Source organism: Pleurodeles waltl, chromosome 2_1 (genome assembly GCF_031143425.1).
Source record: "Pleurodeles waltl isolate 20211129_DDA chromosome 2_1, aPleWal1.hap1.20221129, whole genome shotgun sequence".
Lineage (NCBI taxonomy): Eukaryota > Metazoa > Chordata > Amphibia > Caudata > Salamandridae > Pleurodeles > Pleurodeles waltl.
This window is the reverse complement of record NC_090438.1, coordinates 484,026,074-484,041,696: the sequence shown is the minus strand read 5'-3', so window position 1 is coordinate 484,041,696 and position 15,623 is coordinate 484,026,074. Positions and strand designations below refer to the sequence as shown.

At 42.3% G+C, this 15,623-nt stretch overlaps 1 protein-coding gene across 1 annotated transcript in view; it reads left to right on the top strand.

Moving 5' to 3' along the window:
• Positions 1-15,623, top strand: part of DNAAF6 (dynein axonemal assembly factor 6) — a 195,963-nt gene that overhangs the window by 105,070 nt on the left and 75,270 nt on the right. The window contains exons 3-4 of the mRNA XM_069213733.1: positions 7,566-7,635; positions 14,437-14,542. Coding sequence (XP_069069834.1) covers positions 7,566-7,635; positions 14,437-14,542 — 176 coding nt within the window. The remainder of the gene's footprint in view (positions 1-7,565; positions 7,636-14,436; positions 14,543-15,623) is intronic.

The following is a 15,623-nucleotide window of genomic DNA, read 5'->3' as shown; positions in this document are numbered from 1 at the left end:
TTTTCAGGTGGATGTGCACATGTTATCAGACAAATTCAGCCAATGGCTAACGTGGTATGACCCATTGGATCCTGCTGTATCCTGTCATGGATGTAAGCTGAGTGTAATTGACACTCTTACATACCAGTAGCAGTAGATGACTAATCCACAGGCTTTCCATGCATGTATGTGTGTGTTTACACAGTGGTGGCCACCGCCAACCTTAGGGAGAAGATAACTAAGAAAAAAAAACTACCTGTCCTGCCACTGCCGGATGCCTCGCTCCTCTTTTCTCTGGCTCCTGATGGTGTCCCAGCAGTCCCTGGGACACCAGCACTTGCTCTGTGTACAATTCTGGCTCAGCTCTCATGCTATCTATAGCATGAGAGCAGCACGAGGATTATTCTGAGTGGTTTGGTTTGCCGCTCACAAAGTGCATGAAGTCTGTGCCATTTCTCCAACCCGGCTGTGGAACCGAGCTAGGTTGGTGAAACCTAAGTGCGCATATCACTTTGGCCGGCCTTAGACGGCCAGTCAAGCTGACATGCACACTTTTTAAATGCACTCCACTCCATCTCTCCCCTCCCATTACCCACGGCCTCTCCCCTCCCTGCACATGCTGGCTCTAAGCCAGTGGGGCAACGCTCCTCCGCCATTGTGGAGGAGCAGCTGTTTTGTTTGTATACTTAAATACATATGTGTATTTTTCATGTATTTTTATTTCAAAATCATGCAGGCAATTAATGCTGCTAGACCTTCAGAAGAGATTAGCAAGAAATATATTTAATTGCAAATCATCTGTTTCTAGGCTTTGTGAAACAGTGTAATCAACACCAAAATCATTGCATACAAAGGTAATCTGTGAAATTTCTTGTGACAGAACACTTGTTTGTAGACTTTAACGTAGTGCAAAAATAATTCACTGTCAAAGCCCTGTTAGCCTTAATATATCTGTTTCTGTCAGGCTTGCCTGGCTGTCTGCGGTAGATTGGGGTCTCGGTGTGTTGTGATGTCGACATCGATGGAATGCCAGTGCACACTGCGTGTAATATGAAGAGCTTTGACATAGTGACTTACGGTCACCATGACAGTGCAGTTCTGTAGCATGGACACGTCCGTAAACAGCAGCCTCTATTTCACGAGTTTAGAGGCATCACAAAACTTGACGGCCATGTTGGGTGTGACTGGCTCCAGCTGGCCTCTTAAGCCGCACCTAGTCCTTAGAGGAGTGTCTCTGCTCCCATTCCTCTTTCCCCGATTGTGTTGGAGTCGCTTAGGCATTTGATCTTGTGCCAAGTGACTTGAGCCTAGTGGTGGAGTTCGCTCTTTGCTTTGCATGCTGCAGCTCACTCCTGCAGTAACCTCGGGTGAGTGCTTGACAGTTTCATAGTAAATAAATCTGGCCTTCTGCCCTTCTCATAACATTTTGTAATAAAGCGATCAGGCCTGTGGCACCTGAAATAACTTTTCCCAGTGAACCAGTCAGGTGTATAGCCTCTATCATTGAATTGCCACTAACTCAGGCCTTTTGTATTGACCATAAGCTTTCCCACAACGTAGCCACAGAGCCTACTGTAATAAAATGAAAACTTGTATACAAAACAAGTTTTCAAAACAATACAAAATCAAAATAAATATAAAATCACTCCTAAGAGGGTGTAAGAAGGATTATCATAGTGCAGATCTTTTATCCCCACAGTTTGTTTCATTGGGTAACCAACAACAAACTCCTTGTATAATACTGCAATTTGGGACATTCCATATAACAAAATATCTGCTTACAATCCACCCTTAAAATCCACCCTTAAAAAACCTATTACATTTAATTCATGTTCAAGGTATGTCTGCTGGCTTTGTCATAACTTATCAAACTAAACAGATCAAACCTACAGAATCTGACACAATGTTTCCCAATGAACCAATAAGAAAGATACCTCTTGCTGTTGAGTTGACACTGTAACATACAGAGGCCTACTGAAGAGCACACAAACTGACAACCACTGTGTGTACAGTTAAAAGTTGCAAATATATACAGAATTACAGTTGGCTAAACAATATACAACCCCTCTCAAAAAAGGCTAGCAAGCACCATAGTGAGATTCTTCAGAACCCTTGCTTACCGTTATATTCTGAGATTCTGTGTAACATAATACCTGTCTGCAACCAGTAACATTGTGCAGTAAGAACTCCACATTAAAAGTTCTATGTCATTGTCAAATGTTTTTTCACAATAAATAAACCAGGCATGCTGCCTTTGTGATAACATCACACAGATATAACATTTCCAAGTGATTCAAATAGGCTTATATCCTTTGTCACTGGCTTGTCACCATAAGCAACTAGGCCTTCTGTATTGAGCTGAAGCTGTGCCACAAGCCAACCATCGGGTAGAGGGAGGAATAGTCTAGAAACTGTTATTTGGGAGATCATAGCAGTAAAATGAGGTTTGGGAGTAGTCAAATGGGGGATAGAGGAGGGGAAGAGTCTCAAAAATGTTATTAGGTAGATCATAGTAATACAGTGAGATTTGGGGTAAGTCAGAGTGGAGTTAGAGGATATATTGAAAAAGGTTTCAATTGAGACAGAGTAGTGAATTGGAGAGAATTGAAGGATTTTTCCACAGTAGGGGTAAATGAATAAATATATAGATACATATTTGCATAGAAAGGTAAATGTGTATAAAAAATAATAGAGATATAAAGCTTTGTTATATGAAGACCCATATGACCATGTGTGGTAATAACAATACACCCTTCAGTGCCTACTGATTTCAATGTATGCTCTTCACAATAAATATGCCACACCTGCTGCCTTTATTGTGACTTTTCATTAAAAAAAGATCAGGTCTATAGCCTTGATTATCGCCCTGCTATCATAACCAGCTTAGTTCTGTTGTACTGGGGATAAGCTTTCACACAAGGCAAACATGCCATACAAAAGTACTTATTTTCAGGGAAAGCACACAACATCTTCCTAAAGAAATGTTGTACTCATGGAAACTAACATGGGTTGAATGTAAGCCCCTCTCTCTAGTACTTCTAAAAACTATGTTGTTCACCAGCGTCGTAGCTGTTCAGCATTGCATAAAGGAAAGTAGTGTGGAGTGTCTTGGAATGGAATGACGAAGACTTGAGTAGAGTGTTGTAGAGTGGAGTGGCAGAGTGTTTTCTATTGGAGTGGCATATTCCGGAGTCACATAGAGTGGCATACACTGGAGTGTCATATAGTAGAGTGGACTGGGGTAGAGTGCATTGGCATGGAGTGTTGCAGAGTATAGTGACATTTAAATGCAGTAGCACTGAATTCAGTGGCATAGATTGAAGTGCTACATAGTGGAGTGGCGTGGCGTAGAGTGGTGCAGAGTGAATTGACGTACAGTTGAGTGATGCAGAGGGCAGCGGTGCAGAGTAGAAACAAGTGGCATAGAGTGGTGCAGAGTAGCATAGAGGGATGAGGAGGATAGTGTGCAGTGTCGTAGAGTGGAGTAGTGCAGAGCAGAGTGGCATTCAGGTCCGTGACAGAAAGTGCAGTGTTACAGAGTAGTGGCAGCATGCAGTGGTGTAGAGTAGCATATAGAGCAGTGGCTTAGAGTACAGTGCTTTAGCGTGCAGTGGCATAGAGTGGGGTGGTGCAGAGGGGAGTAAATTGGCATAGAGTTCAGTTGTGTAGAGTAGATTGTTTAGTGTAGAGTGAAGTGACATAGAGTAGAATTGTGAAGGGTAGAGTGTAATGGCATAAAGTGGTGTACAGTGCAGTGATGCAGAGTAGATTAGAGTGGTGTTAGTAGATTGGCGTAGAGGGCAGAGAGTTGAGTGTTACAGAGTAAAGTGCATTGACATAGAGTGTACTGGCATAGAATGCAGTGTTGCAGGGATGTGTAGAGTACAGTAGCGTAGAGTGAAGTTGTGTAGACTAGGTGTGGCCTACACTGAAGTGGTGTAGAACGCAGTGGTGAAAAGTACAATGGAGTGCAGTAGACTGTCAAAGAGTGCATTGGCGTAGAGTAGAGTGGTACAGGGTAGAGTAGAGAAGAGTACAGTGAAGTGATATAGAGTGCATGGCATAGAGTGGTGTGGTGCAGAGTGGTGCAGAGTGGTGCAGAGTGGTGCAGAGTGGTGCGGAGTGGTGCGGAGTGGTGCGGAGTGGAGTGGAGTGGAGTGGAGTGGAGTGGCGTAGAGAGGAGTATTTAAAGTGTGGTAGCACACTGCCATTACAGACAATACATTTTCAGTTGAAATTACCATTACGTTTAACAGAAATACATCTCTAGTAACAAAGCTATACAGTGCACAAACAAAAGTGTTTGGACATTGCATCACCTAGTTTAATGATTTGTTTTGATCATATCAACACAAAATATTTTTTTCCAGCACACTTCAGAAATAACAAAAAAAAAAAATATTTGTGTGTTCATAATTATGATATAATCTGAAATATATACAGAGTTCATTTAAATGTTATGTGCTAGAAATAAAATATTTCCTACCCCCAGTATCCAGAAAGACTGTCATGTAAATCCTCTTTGAAGTCCGAGAAAGAAAAGTAATTAAGCTCTCTTGGAAAACAGCACCTGGCATTTGACCTTGGTCTTTGAATGCACAGCAAATATGAGGAGATAAAAACAAGATTTACAGGCCTGTTAACAGAAAGCAGGTTTATTGAAGAATACAGAAAACACGGTTTAGGCAACCAGAGGGACTAACTATACCTGGAGATTTTAAAGCAAATAAAGTCAGGAAATGGAAAGCTAGAAAGTGTGAGTTTCAAACTACAAAGCCACTGGTAATCAACTAGCAGGCATGCATTCCTAGGCCAACATTCTGAAAGTCCCCAAGATGTCTTTAGCAAACTAGACTAGGTTGCGATCTAAAAAGGGAAGGGGGAAAGCAAGGCGATTTGTATTATTTATGATTACCTTACATTTCAATTTTAAGCTTTTAGCAGTGGGGTAAGAAAAAGAGTTCCGTGTTATTTTGCATGCCTAAAACATCTCATGACGCCTTATAGCTCTTTAAGCACAGTAAAAATGAAATCTGTCCTCATGTTGGCTAAAGATGTTTGACAGATGCAAAGTGCTTTAAACTGGACGTATTTGTGAATCTGTAGCTATTGGATTACTATGAAGAGTGCAGAGATATGCTCTCTATGTGGCAAGCAGCAGTTGTTCTACAGAATTTTCATGACTTGAACCATGCATGAAAGAAGCCCCATCCCATAGTCCAGCCTCAAAGAAGTCAAAGCTTCCATTTTTACTGCAAGATTGATATAGCAGTGACAAAATGTTCCGTATGACTGTGCAAGATAGCACGATAGAGTATGTCATTATAGGGTCTGATAGAAAGAGGACAACTGAGGATAATCCAAAAATTGCATGCATGAGCACCAGAATTGAAATGGTGCCGAAGAATTATGGTCACAAAGTCACAACAGATTGTTTTGCTTGCTCAACACCAGGATTTCAGTCTTGTCTGATTTCAGTTACAGATGAATTTCAAACATCCAGTCACCAATTGCCAGGTTTCATGGGTCTGGATCAAAAGAGCCTGGAGGAAATCCATCCCACTCCAAAACGCTTTTACCGTGTATGAGTGAACAGGAATATCAGGACTAAGCCCTAGAGAGGAAGAGAAATAGAAGTGAGAGAAGAGACAGCTGAAATGTTGCAATCTCATCAACCACAGTTCTTTCGGACTTCAGGGATTCACAATACCATTTCGAAGGGTGAGCCACACATACACTGTAAAGTGAGAATCAGTGTTTCTCTGTAAGTCATAAACATTGAATTAGGCTTAGATTAGAAGGTATTGATGATAAGCTTATCATCTTCAGGGATCAGACAACAGTGAACTTAAGCCAATGTCAAAGGAAACCTGTATCATTATTGGTGAAACTCCAAGTCAAAAGCATACATGAATTATAGGGAAGACGAAGAAGGAATAAACACAGCAGCTAAAGCCATATTCTAATCCAGAGGCAAGTCAGAGGTTCAAGCAACCAACACTTACAAAGACCTGAAGCCACTCATGACCTGAAAATTGCTCCCCTTGACTTTGCCCAGTTGGCAATCCTTATGCCTCAACCACCATAAACTGGTCTTCCACAACCACATAGTAATGCCAATGCAGATTATATTGCATGCTTTCCTTCAAACAACTATCCATATTCACAGAAACCCAATATTCCTGACAACAATTTTCTTCATGCACATTTGGAAAGGAGACAAAAGCTGTATGATGTGGGATAACGATTGGATCCACATAACGAGCTGTGTGTCAACAGTGATTCAGACATACAAAACTGCTTACCCACCTGAATGGAGAGTAAATGTTAAATCCTCTAGAACAGCAGTTCATATGTATTCTGTCTTGTGACATGTATTAAGCTGGGTGGAGAAAAATCCAATAAAGAATTTTCCTGAAAAAAGATGGAGAGGTGGTTGTTAGTTACTACTTTCATGATTCTAAATGTGGATGTTTGAAGAGATTCAGGTGGTTGTTATGATTTTGGCGATCACCTGACCGCCATGGCAACGGTGGCTGTCGGTCCACCGCCAGGCCAGTGGTGAAGACCGCCATATTACGACTTTGGTAGTTTGGCCGAAGCTGAAATACCACCCGTACGGCCAGGGGGGTCGGACCTCCGGACGGGAGGTGAGCACCACCGGCCAGGCGGTAGCCACAATACCGCCATTGGTGTTACGACTCCGTAGACCACCAGCATTATCGTGGTGGTCACACAGCCACGAAAATGCTGGCGGTCATGCACCAGACGACAGGAATCTCCATTCCTGTCACTGGCATACACACCCCCCACACGCTTACATACATGCACCCACGCATTCACTTACATACACCCTCACACACTCGCACCCAAACACTCAATAAGATACACCCATTCACTCGCATGCACTCAGACATAGACCCCCTTCCCACCCCGCATTCACACAAACATACACACACTTACGAAAACGCCGCCAAAGTCATAATGACCCACCTAAGTCTGTAGTTTCAAAGAATATCGCTCTGAAATAATGTGTGCAAAACAGTGTCCTGGTTATGAAAATATCACCCGGCCAGAAGAAAATGTACTCCCAAGGTCTGTATCAAATTAGCAGTACAAAATGTTTCTGTCCAGGACATCCAGAGAAAATGCAATTTTCGTACTGGTCTTTTGGTGTATATGTGGATTGCACACCTTCAAAATTGTCTAAGACCAGTGCAGTATTGCCAGGCAATGGTATAAATAATGTAATCAGAACCCAGGATGTCTAGGTCTGGCCCTGTTAAGCTTACTCTTGTTTGAAATGTGACAGGTAACACATAAAGGATTAATAAAACAATAGTATTTAAGAAGTGCATTTTATGAAAGTACCCACAGTTGGCCTAATAGGAAGTGAGAAAATATGGAACTATGACAATATTAAATGGTGAGTTGTCAAGAGAACAATAAGACAATAAGAAGAGAAAACACACTTGTGACATTTACATATTATTTTGCAAAAGTTATCCTTCTAAAACAAATAAATGTTGTAATACTGTTGTTTCTCATAGCTATGCAAAGATTCAATTTTGAACCTTTTTTTTAAGCTGGATTGTTCTTCTGTTGCCTTGGCGGGCCCTGGAGATATTGGGTCATCAAAGACAGCCCCAACAAAAGGTATGTTCTTTGAGCAGAGGTTTGCTTTCTTTTTAATCTACATATGAGAAATTTACTGTATTCAAGACTGGGTAGTCCCCTGCTCCTCAGCTTTCTTAGAGCTAGATCTTTCATCCTAGTATATAAACTCAAATTAGCATTTTATTTAACAATATTGTTCTATGATGTTCCCACTCACTGTAACACAGGTATCGCTAATGAACTGTGTCAACCCTTATTTTTAAGTCTGCCTTGACAGCACAACTGGCGCAAGATGTAATATGATCAACCAAAAAAAGCTTTCATGAATACTACATAATGGGACTTTGGCTCCACTCACATGCTGGTAGCCAGGGGTACATGTTTTCAATGGGCAAAAGTTGTGTGTTTCTCTTGCAGCAGCACATATGGGTGGAGGACAGTCATAAAGAGTGTATTGCAGTCAAAACACTCTCCCCTTTCATATTTAAATGAACTCAGGGTGAGGTTTTGTGTTTGAGAGCAGTATGGCATGCCCAGGGCTACACTAATCAACAGTGCAACTGCCACCTGACCATATGTGAACCATAAAAAAGAGACTTCAGAGTACTACGGCCTTACTCTCCACTCACATATTGGTTCCCCGGACTCCTGGATTTGATTGACTCAAATTTATGTGCTTCCATTAAAAAGACTGCTTATTTTGCAGTTTTTGACATGTGGGAATGTTTATACTCAATACAGCAAGACTGAGATGGTTATGGTAGCACACCAATGATCCTGACTATAGGCCTGATCTATTTATTATGACATGATATGATAAAGGCACTAGTCCCAATGTATCTATTGTAAAAAGCATGTGTTAAAGTCATAGGAATTTGTGTTGATTGTTATTACTCTATATTAAAGCCTACATATAGGCGTTGTGTTAAGTGGAATCTGACAAATTACTTGAGCAGGCATTGATTTTGACGGTTGTTCCTCTTTGTGAATAACCTTGGATATAGAAGGTTTGCTCTGTGAGGATCCGTGTTAGGCCCTCATAGGAAATATATCATTTTTCTTACCCAACTCTAATTGTGTAAACTTTTCTAAGTTTGTGACTGTGTATCTGATGGTGGCCTTGTGGAAGAGCTTACATTCAAAGCTGTAGGCCTGAGATGGTTATGGTGGTAAGCTATAGACCTGAGCACTGGGACATGGTATGTCTGATGCCCTAGATGTGGTCTGCATATTATGAAACATTATACCAAAAACAGTTGGTCTAGCTTATTAATTGTGAAATGCAGACCAGTAAGCCTTTAACAGTTGGCTGATTTACAGGCTGCAGACAAGTATTTTGTTCAAGGAACTCAAACAGTTCACGGTAGTAGCCAAGGGTTTTGACATTGGCCACTCACTTAGCAAATCCTGGGGTTTTTCACTGTGTGATTCCTATTATACCCTGTTGAGAGAGTTTTTATATTAGTTGCAAGCTCGGCATTCCTTCATTGAGAACAATACTGGGTGTTCCGCCTTCCAAAGTCACATTCAGGAACTTAATGATGATTTCCCGTGGAGTGAACTCCTCCAGTCTTTATTGAATCCTGTGCAGACAGCAGACAAAAAACGGTGTTCTCCTGCCCTTGAGCTGGTATCCTGCCATCAGCATGTACAATATGACATGGTAATTACTACTGCTTTCTTCACACTTCTTCGAATCCCCTATGGCACTATCAGCCGACTTGCAGTGGCACAACATTTTCCAATAGTTAACCTTCAATCATTAAAACCTTTTGTAATAATTCATCAGTCATTGGTTCCATTTAAACATAGTTCCTTAAGACGATACTAGTCAACTAATAGTGGCATACTGAGTGTCTGCGTTAACAAACATGCCTGAACGTATTTATCCCCAATGCGCCCAATTTGGTGTTGTACTGTTTCCTTTTCTTTGTGTTTCTTTACTCGCTACACTCACATGTCATGACTTGATGACATCGCAACACTTGTGGAGCTAGAGTACTGACATGATTTAAGCTTCGCCCATATCAATCCTGTCACCTGCAGGACTGCAGTTATAGGGTAGGCCTTCTGGCACTGTCTGCTTGCTAGGCCATGATTATACCTAATCTTTAATACCGCTTGGAATTTTTCCTCCCCTGAATGCCTTACCCTCATGCTTGATTTCACGCACATTGAGCGCTTGAATCCCGCAGTACCTAAGGTAGGGTAAGTTATGACAATTCTTCTTGCTCACCCCTTCAGTGCATTCCACTATTGTGTGGGTGTTACGTGTGTTTTGTGTGTTGTGTGCCGGTCATCTTTGTGGTGACAACCACACAGGTGTTTATGGTGTACACTTTGACACATATTTGCACTTGTGCTAATTGTTTCTAATCGGCTGCTGTGCCTCGACCCCCCCCCCCTCCACCATGCTGAGCCCTTTTTTGGCTATTTGGGGTAGTTTGCGCTTAAGCCCCCCATATTTTTTGTGCACATGAGCTATCCATGCCAAATTCGTCCTTTTTGTCCCAACATTCTCGGGATTGTAAAGGTTCCCAAAGTTTGTGGGCTCCCTCGAGGAGACCAAGAAATTAATAGGTGTGAAACCAATGCTGGATACCCGACAGCTAAACATTTCTTTAATGTAGAAAAAATTCTGAATTCAGCAAGGGGTCATTTGTGTAGATCCGCCAAGGTTTTCCTACAGAAGATAACAGCTGAAATAAAATAAATATTGAAATTGAGATGAAAAAAAGAGCCATTTGTGTCCACATTTTCTTCTGTAACTTTCCAGCTATGGACGATTTTTTAAAGCAATATACCGTTATGTCTGTTGGATTCTTCTGGTTTGGGGATATATAGGGCCTGTAGGTTCATCAAGAACCCTAGGTACCCAGAGCCATTAAATGAACAGCACCTTGTAATGGGTTTTCATTGTGTACTGTGTATACAGCAATTCATTTGGTAAAATCTAAAGAGTCAAAAATAGATATCAAGGAAACTTTTGTATTTCCAAAATAGGCACAAGATAAGGAGTTTAGAAACAGTGGCTATTTGCACATCTCTGAAATTGGGGGGTCCCCTTATTAGCATGTGAATTGCCGGCATTTCTTAAAACTATTTATTTCTTACACACTGCCATACATTCGGAAGGCAAAAATTTATAGAAAAACAATTGGCAATAACACTTGTTCTTCTATTCTGTGTTTCTCCAAGTCTCCCGATACAAATGGTACCTCACTTGTGTGGATAGACCTAGTGCCAGTGACAGGAAACACCCTTAAACGCAGCATGGACACATCACATTTGTCCATTGAAAAATGATGTGTTTTTTGCTGTGCCTAACTGTGGATTTTGGGCTGTGGCTCAGCTGGCACCTAGAGAAACTTACCAAACCTATACATTTAGAGAAAGTAGACATCTAGGGGAATCCATTATGGGGTGACTTGTGGGGCTCTCACTGGGTTCTGTCACACAGAATCTTTTGCAAACCTCAAAATTGGGCTATAAAAACAAATTTTCTTCACATATCGGTGCTGCGATGTTCTGTAATCTGAGGGGAGCCACAAACTTCCTTACACCCAACATTCCCTTAAGTCTACCTCACTTGTGTGGGTACGCCTAGTGCCCGCAGCAGGAAATGCCCCAAAACACAACGTGGACACATTACTGTTTCCCAAAGAAAACTGACATGTTTTTTGCAAAATGCCTAGCTGTGGATTTTGGCCTCTAGCTCAGCCCACACGTAGGGAAACCTACCAAACCTATACATTTATGTAAAGTAGACACCTAGGGGAATCCCCAATGGGGTGGCTTGTGGGGCTCTCACCAGGTTCTGTCTCTCAGAATCCTTTGCAAACCTCAAAATTTGGCTAAAAAACACATTTGCTGCACATTTTGGCGATGGAAAGTTCTGAAATCTGAGGGGAGCCACAAACGTTTTTCCACCCAGCATTCCCCCAAGTCTCTCAATAAAGATGGTATCTCACTTGTGTGGGTAGGCCTCGTGCCCGTGTCAGAAATGGATCACACAACGGTCAATGTTAGTTCTTACATGAGGGCAGCTGTTGACCCTAGGGTGATCCATTCCTGATGCAGGCACTAGGGACAGGCACTCAAGTGGGGTAGCGTTTTTATCAGGACAGGTAGGAATTTTGTGGATCCCAGCATATTCCTGTAGTTTGAGTGACAGAAATGCAAGAAAAAAATAGTTTTTATTCAACATTTCTGCTTTGCGGGTATTCTGGGTAAGAAAACTTTGGGGAATCCACACAAACCACCCATCCGTGGACTTCCCCTGTTGTCTAGTTTCCAGAAATGTCTGGGTTTGGTAGTTTTCCCTTTATGGCCACCGAGCCCAGGACCAAAAACGCAGGTGTTTGCCTTACAAAACCAGGTTGTTTTGTGATAGATAATATTGATGTCTCCACAATAAAATTTGGGCAGTGGAATTTGGGGATAAACTAAATTGGGGAGCTCCCAAGAGAGCACTCTCTCTGTGCTTGCTGCCACATGCAGCTGCTCTATGGGTTGGGGTAACCCGCTATTGTCCTGCTGCACAGACTCTGCTGGCAAAGGAACAGCAGGACTGTCCTTATCACCTCCCTCAGAATCACTGGAAGAGTTGTAGTCAGATGGGACTCGGGCTGAAAAATCACTCCCATAGTCTGCGTCATTGTCCTATCTCTCAGATGTTGTCTCAGTATCTGCTGTCTCTGTCTCTGAACCTATGTCAAAGCTGTCCTCCATAACCTGAGCTAGGTCTTGAGCAGCAGTCATCCGACAAGATGTCATCTCATCTACTGACTAACCTGTCGCTCTAAAACACTAGCCTAAGTAGACAGTCACAAAATTTCTGGTGGGAGTGTGTGGGTGTGATGCGTGTGACAGTGAAGTTCACCTTACCTTCACTTCTTCCCTCAATCAGCACGTTCTCCCAAGACAAAAGTGCCCTCATAGGGGTCAGCCCTGCTCACGGGCAACCCCCTGTCAGTTAATTTTTTAAAAAAAATTATTATTTTGAATATGCCCCCGGGATTTAGAGGGGCGGGGGGAACGGCCCATTTTTAGAGGGGGCTGATCCCCCCCCCCCTTGTAATCCCTGATGTCTTGTGGGTTTTCCTGGCCGTAGATTGCAGCGCTGCTGCGACTCGCGGCCAGGAAACCATTTCAGGAAGGTCTCATTTGAAAAGGGGAGAATCTCCCTTTTCAAACGAGGCCTTCCCGAACGGTGAGGAGCCCTTTTCGGGCCCGTTTTCCCAAGCAGGGCAGAAAGTGGCCTTACTTGCTGCATCTTCTGCCGGTGGGGAGAACAAAGTGTGACTTCAGCACGTATTTCGGCGCGGTGATGTCACAGAGGGGCGTGTGGGTGGCCAGAGGGGGGAGACACAGAAGCTCTTCTGTGTCACCAGGGGTGGTGGTTAAAAAAAAAAGAAAATCCTCCGTTGCGATGCACCAGAGGATTTTTTCAAATCCTTCCCTGGCGTCGCCTACTGGTCGTGACCTGCACCAGGGAGGGTGTGCGGGCGTCTGACTGTGGCCAATGCCCGCACCTATGCGGTTATAAAACAAGAAGGAACATCACGTCCCTCCAAGTTCCACATTGTTTTTATCCCTTAACAAGGATCACCACTAATATAAACTGGTGATGTGGAGGCACTTAGTTTTTTTTAATAGACACCCACTTTCAATCCAGTCTACACCATTTTTACACCTTCATCACAGACTTGCAATAGCAAACTAGTCAAAGAAACTCTGGCAAAGAGCCCCCTTGAGGGGCCTGTTGGGCACTGCAGCGCCGGCCCAGCAAGGAGCTGCCCTATGATGAAGCATGCCCCTGAGCTTGGTGGGTGAGGGCCCCTGTCCTGAATTTAAATATTTCACTGACCTCACTTCCCTGAGAATACACTAGTGGTGCTTTGCCCTTAGGTAATATTAGGAACTGCATACTCTTCCTTTAATAGTCATGTACATTGGAGCGTGGATGCTGGACCTGAACTGCTTCCCGTCCCTCTCTTGTTGATTTTATATAATGTCAAGGCTTGAGGCCCTATTGGTTCCCTGGAAAAAGTTATGTCCTATTCCTTATGTGTGTTCTGTTTAAAATTAAAGGTTTAATTGCAAAATACTTTTAACTTTATTATGCTGTGTTAAAGACCGTAAGCAGGTATTTCGTTTCATCGAGTAGTCTGCTGTAAAAGTCTAGATTGCAACGCAAAATGAGTGTGGTGTTATGATTCCACATCACAAAAGTCCTGGTTTGGTCGCATATAGAGTTTTACTTTTAATTCTGTGGTCTCTAACCTGGCAAACATTATACATCAGAGGACTAAATTAATGAAAGGAATAGGAGACCTGTTATGACGAGAGGCTCAACCCATGGTGGTTATCCTCTGGGAAAGAGTGCTTCTAATCTATTTAACTAGCAAATGGAAGGATATAAATGAATCTTCGTGAAGAAGCAAACTTACTCTCCCACCTCCGACCAATCGAGAGGTAATGTTGCCTTCAACCTGTAAGATTGAAAGGAAAGTGATTTATTCAGATTCAAAAGTGGATTCTTTTTACATTGTGAATAACTATGCTAAGTAATAGGTACTAATTATTGGTGGTTGTTACAAGCTGCATGACTGTTTTCACTGCATGCTGGGCGAGCCTCTGTAGAGCCACGAATACTGAGATTTGTGAAAAATAGTACTTAGGGCAGAAAAAAGGATTCCTCCAATTATATTTAAAGGTGGAATTTTTGTAGGCAAATTCACCCCTCAGTAACTACCATGATGCTGCTAATTTTGCAACTGACCCATGCAAATTATGGATGTCAAGGAAGACACACATTTCTCTTTTCCACTTTTTCAGTTACACCCAAAGGAGAGTGTTCCCGTGGGAATGACATTTGGGACCCTGAAGAGGTTCAAGAAGGCTCTGAATATGATGATGTTTTGGATCACAGGGACCAGCCAGAGTAAGTATGTAGAAGAGTAACTCAACAACTACAAGTGACTTCAGTAGATTTGCTAGACATTCAACACTGTCATCCGCCAGCAGAATGGACCAAGAAAAGTAGTATACTACAAAGCAGGAGAGTGCTTTATTTCTGAACCTGGATCATTGAACTTTTATAAAACATATAATTGACATGGCAGTGAGGAGACTTGGTTGGATTTATGAAAATGTTACTCGAGAACTAACAGGATATTGACAACGTTCACCTTCTTGTAACTGTACTTGAACACATGCTTTCCATCTGATAAAGATTATTTCCCTGTCAGCTGGAAGAGTCCTGACATATTTAGACATATAAGGTACGTTTGGTTTGGTATGTTCCATGCATAGCTCAAATACTGAAAACCCCACAAATAGTAGCAGCTGCCATGCTCAATTGGTCTCGTAGTGTTTTAAGTGAATACCTGTAACAATCTATGTGCCTCATTCTCAGTGCCCCAGTTTCTGGTCCTGTTACCAGCTCCATCAGAGTTACAGGAGGACCCATAAGGCAGTGTCATGTAACCTACCAAATGTGATTGAGCAGCACAGTGCCCATGTTTCAGTATACACATTCCAACACACTTCCCTCCATTAAAGACTTTAAGCAGACATTGAAATGGGTCTAAAGGAGAGAATCAACAATATTCAAACTGTGGTCCAAGCATGAACTACCACAACACTGGTCATTGAACCCCACCATAAATATAGACAACTTTCACTAATAAGTGTACAGAAAACCACATCACTATGAGCACTAACTCACCTGTACTTTTGTACCAGACCCAACAAAGCAAAAACATTCACCCACACAATCCAGAGGTCCCCATATCATCTCAATCCAAAACACATCCACCAGTGCTCTTAAAATAATACCTTCCTGAAGAAGTTCGGCCACCATACAACAAATCCCCAGACTCCATCCACCCATAAGATTTCCCTGTGGTAAGGTTTCAGAGCTCTTCCTCTTGAAGCTAGTCACACTTACCATTGCCCGTCACCAAACACAAGCTATATGAAACATTTAAACAAGCACTTGTATAGAATATTAAAAGAGATTT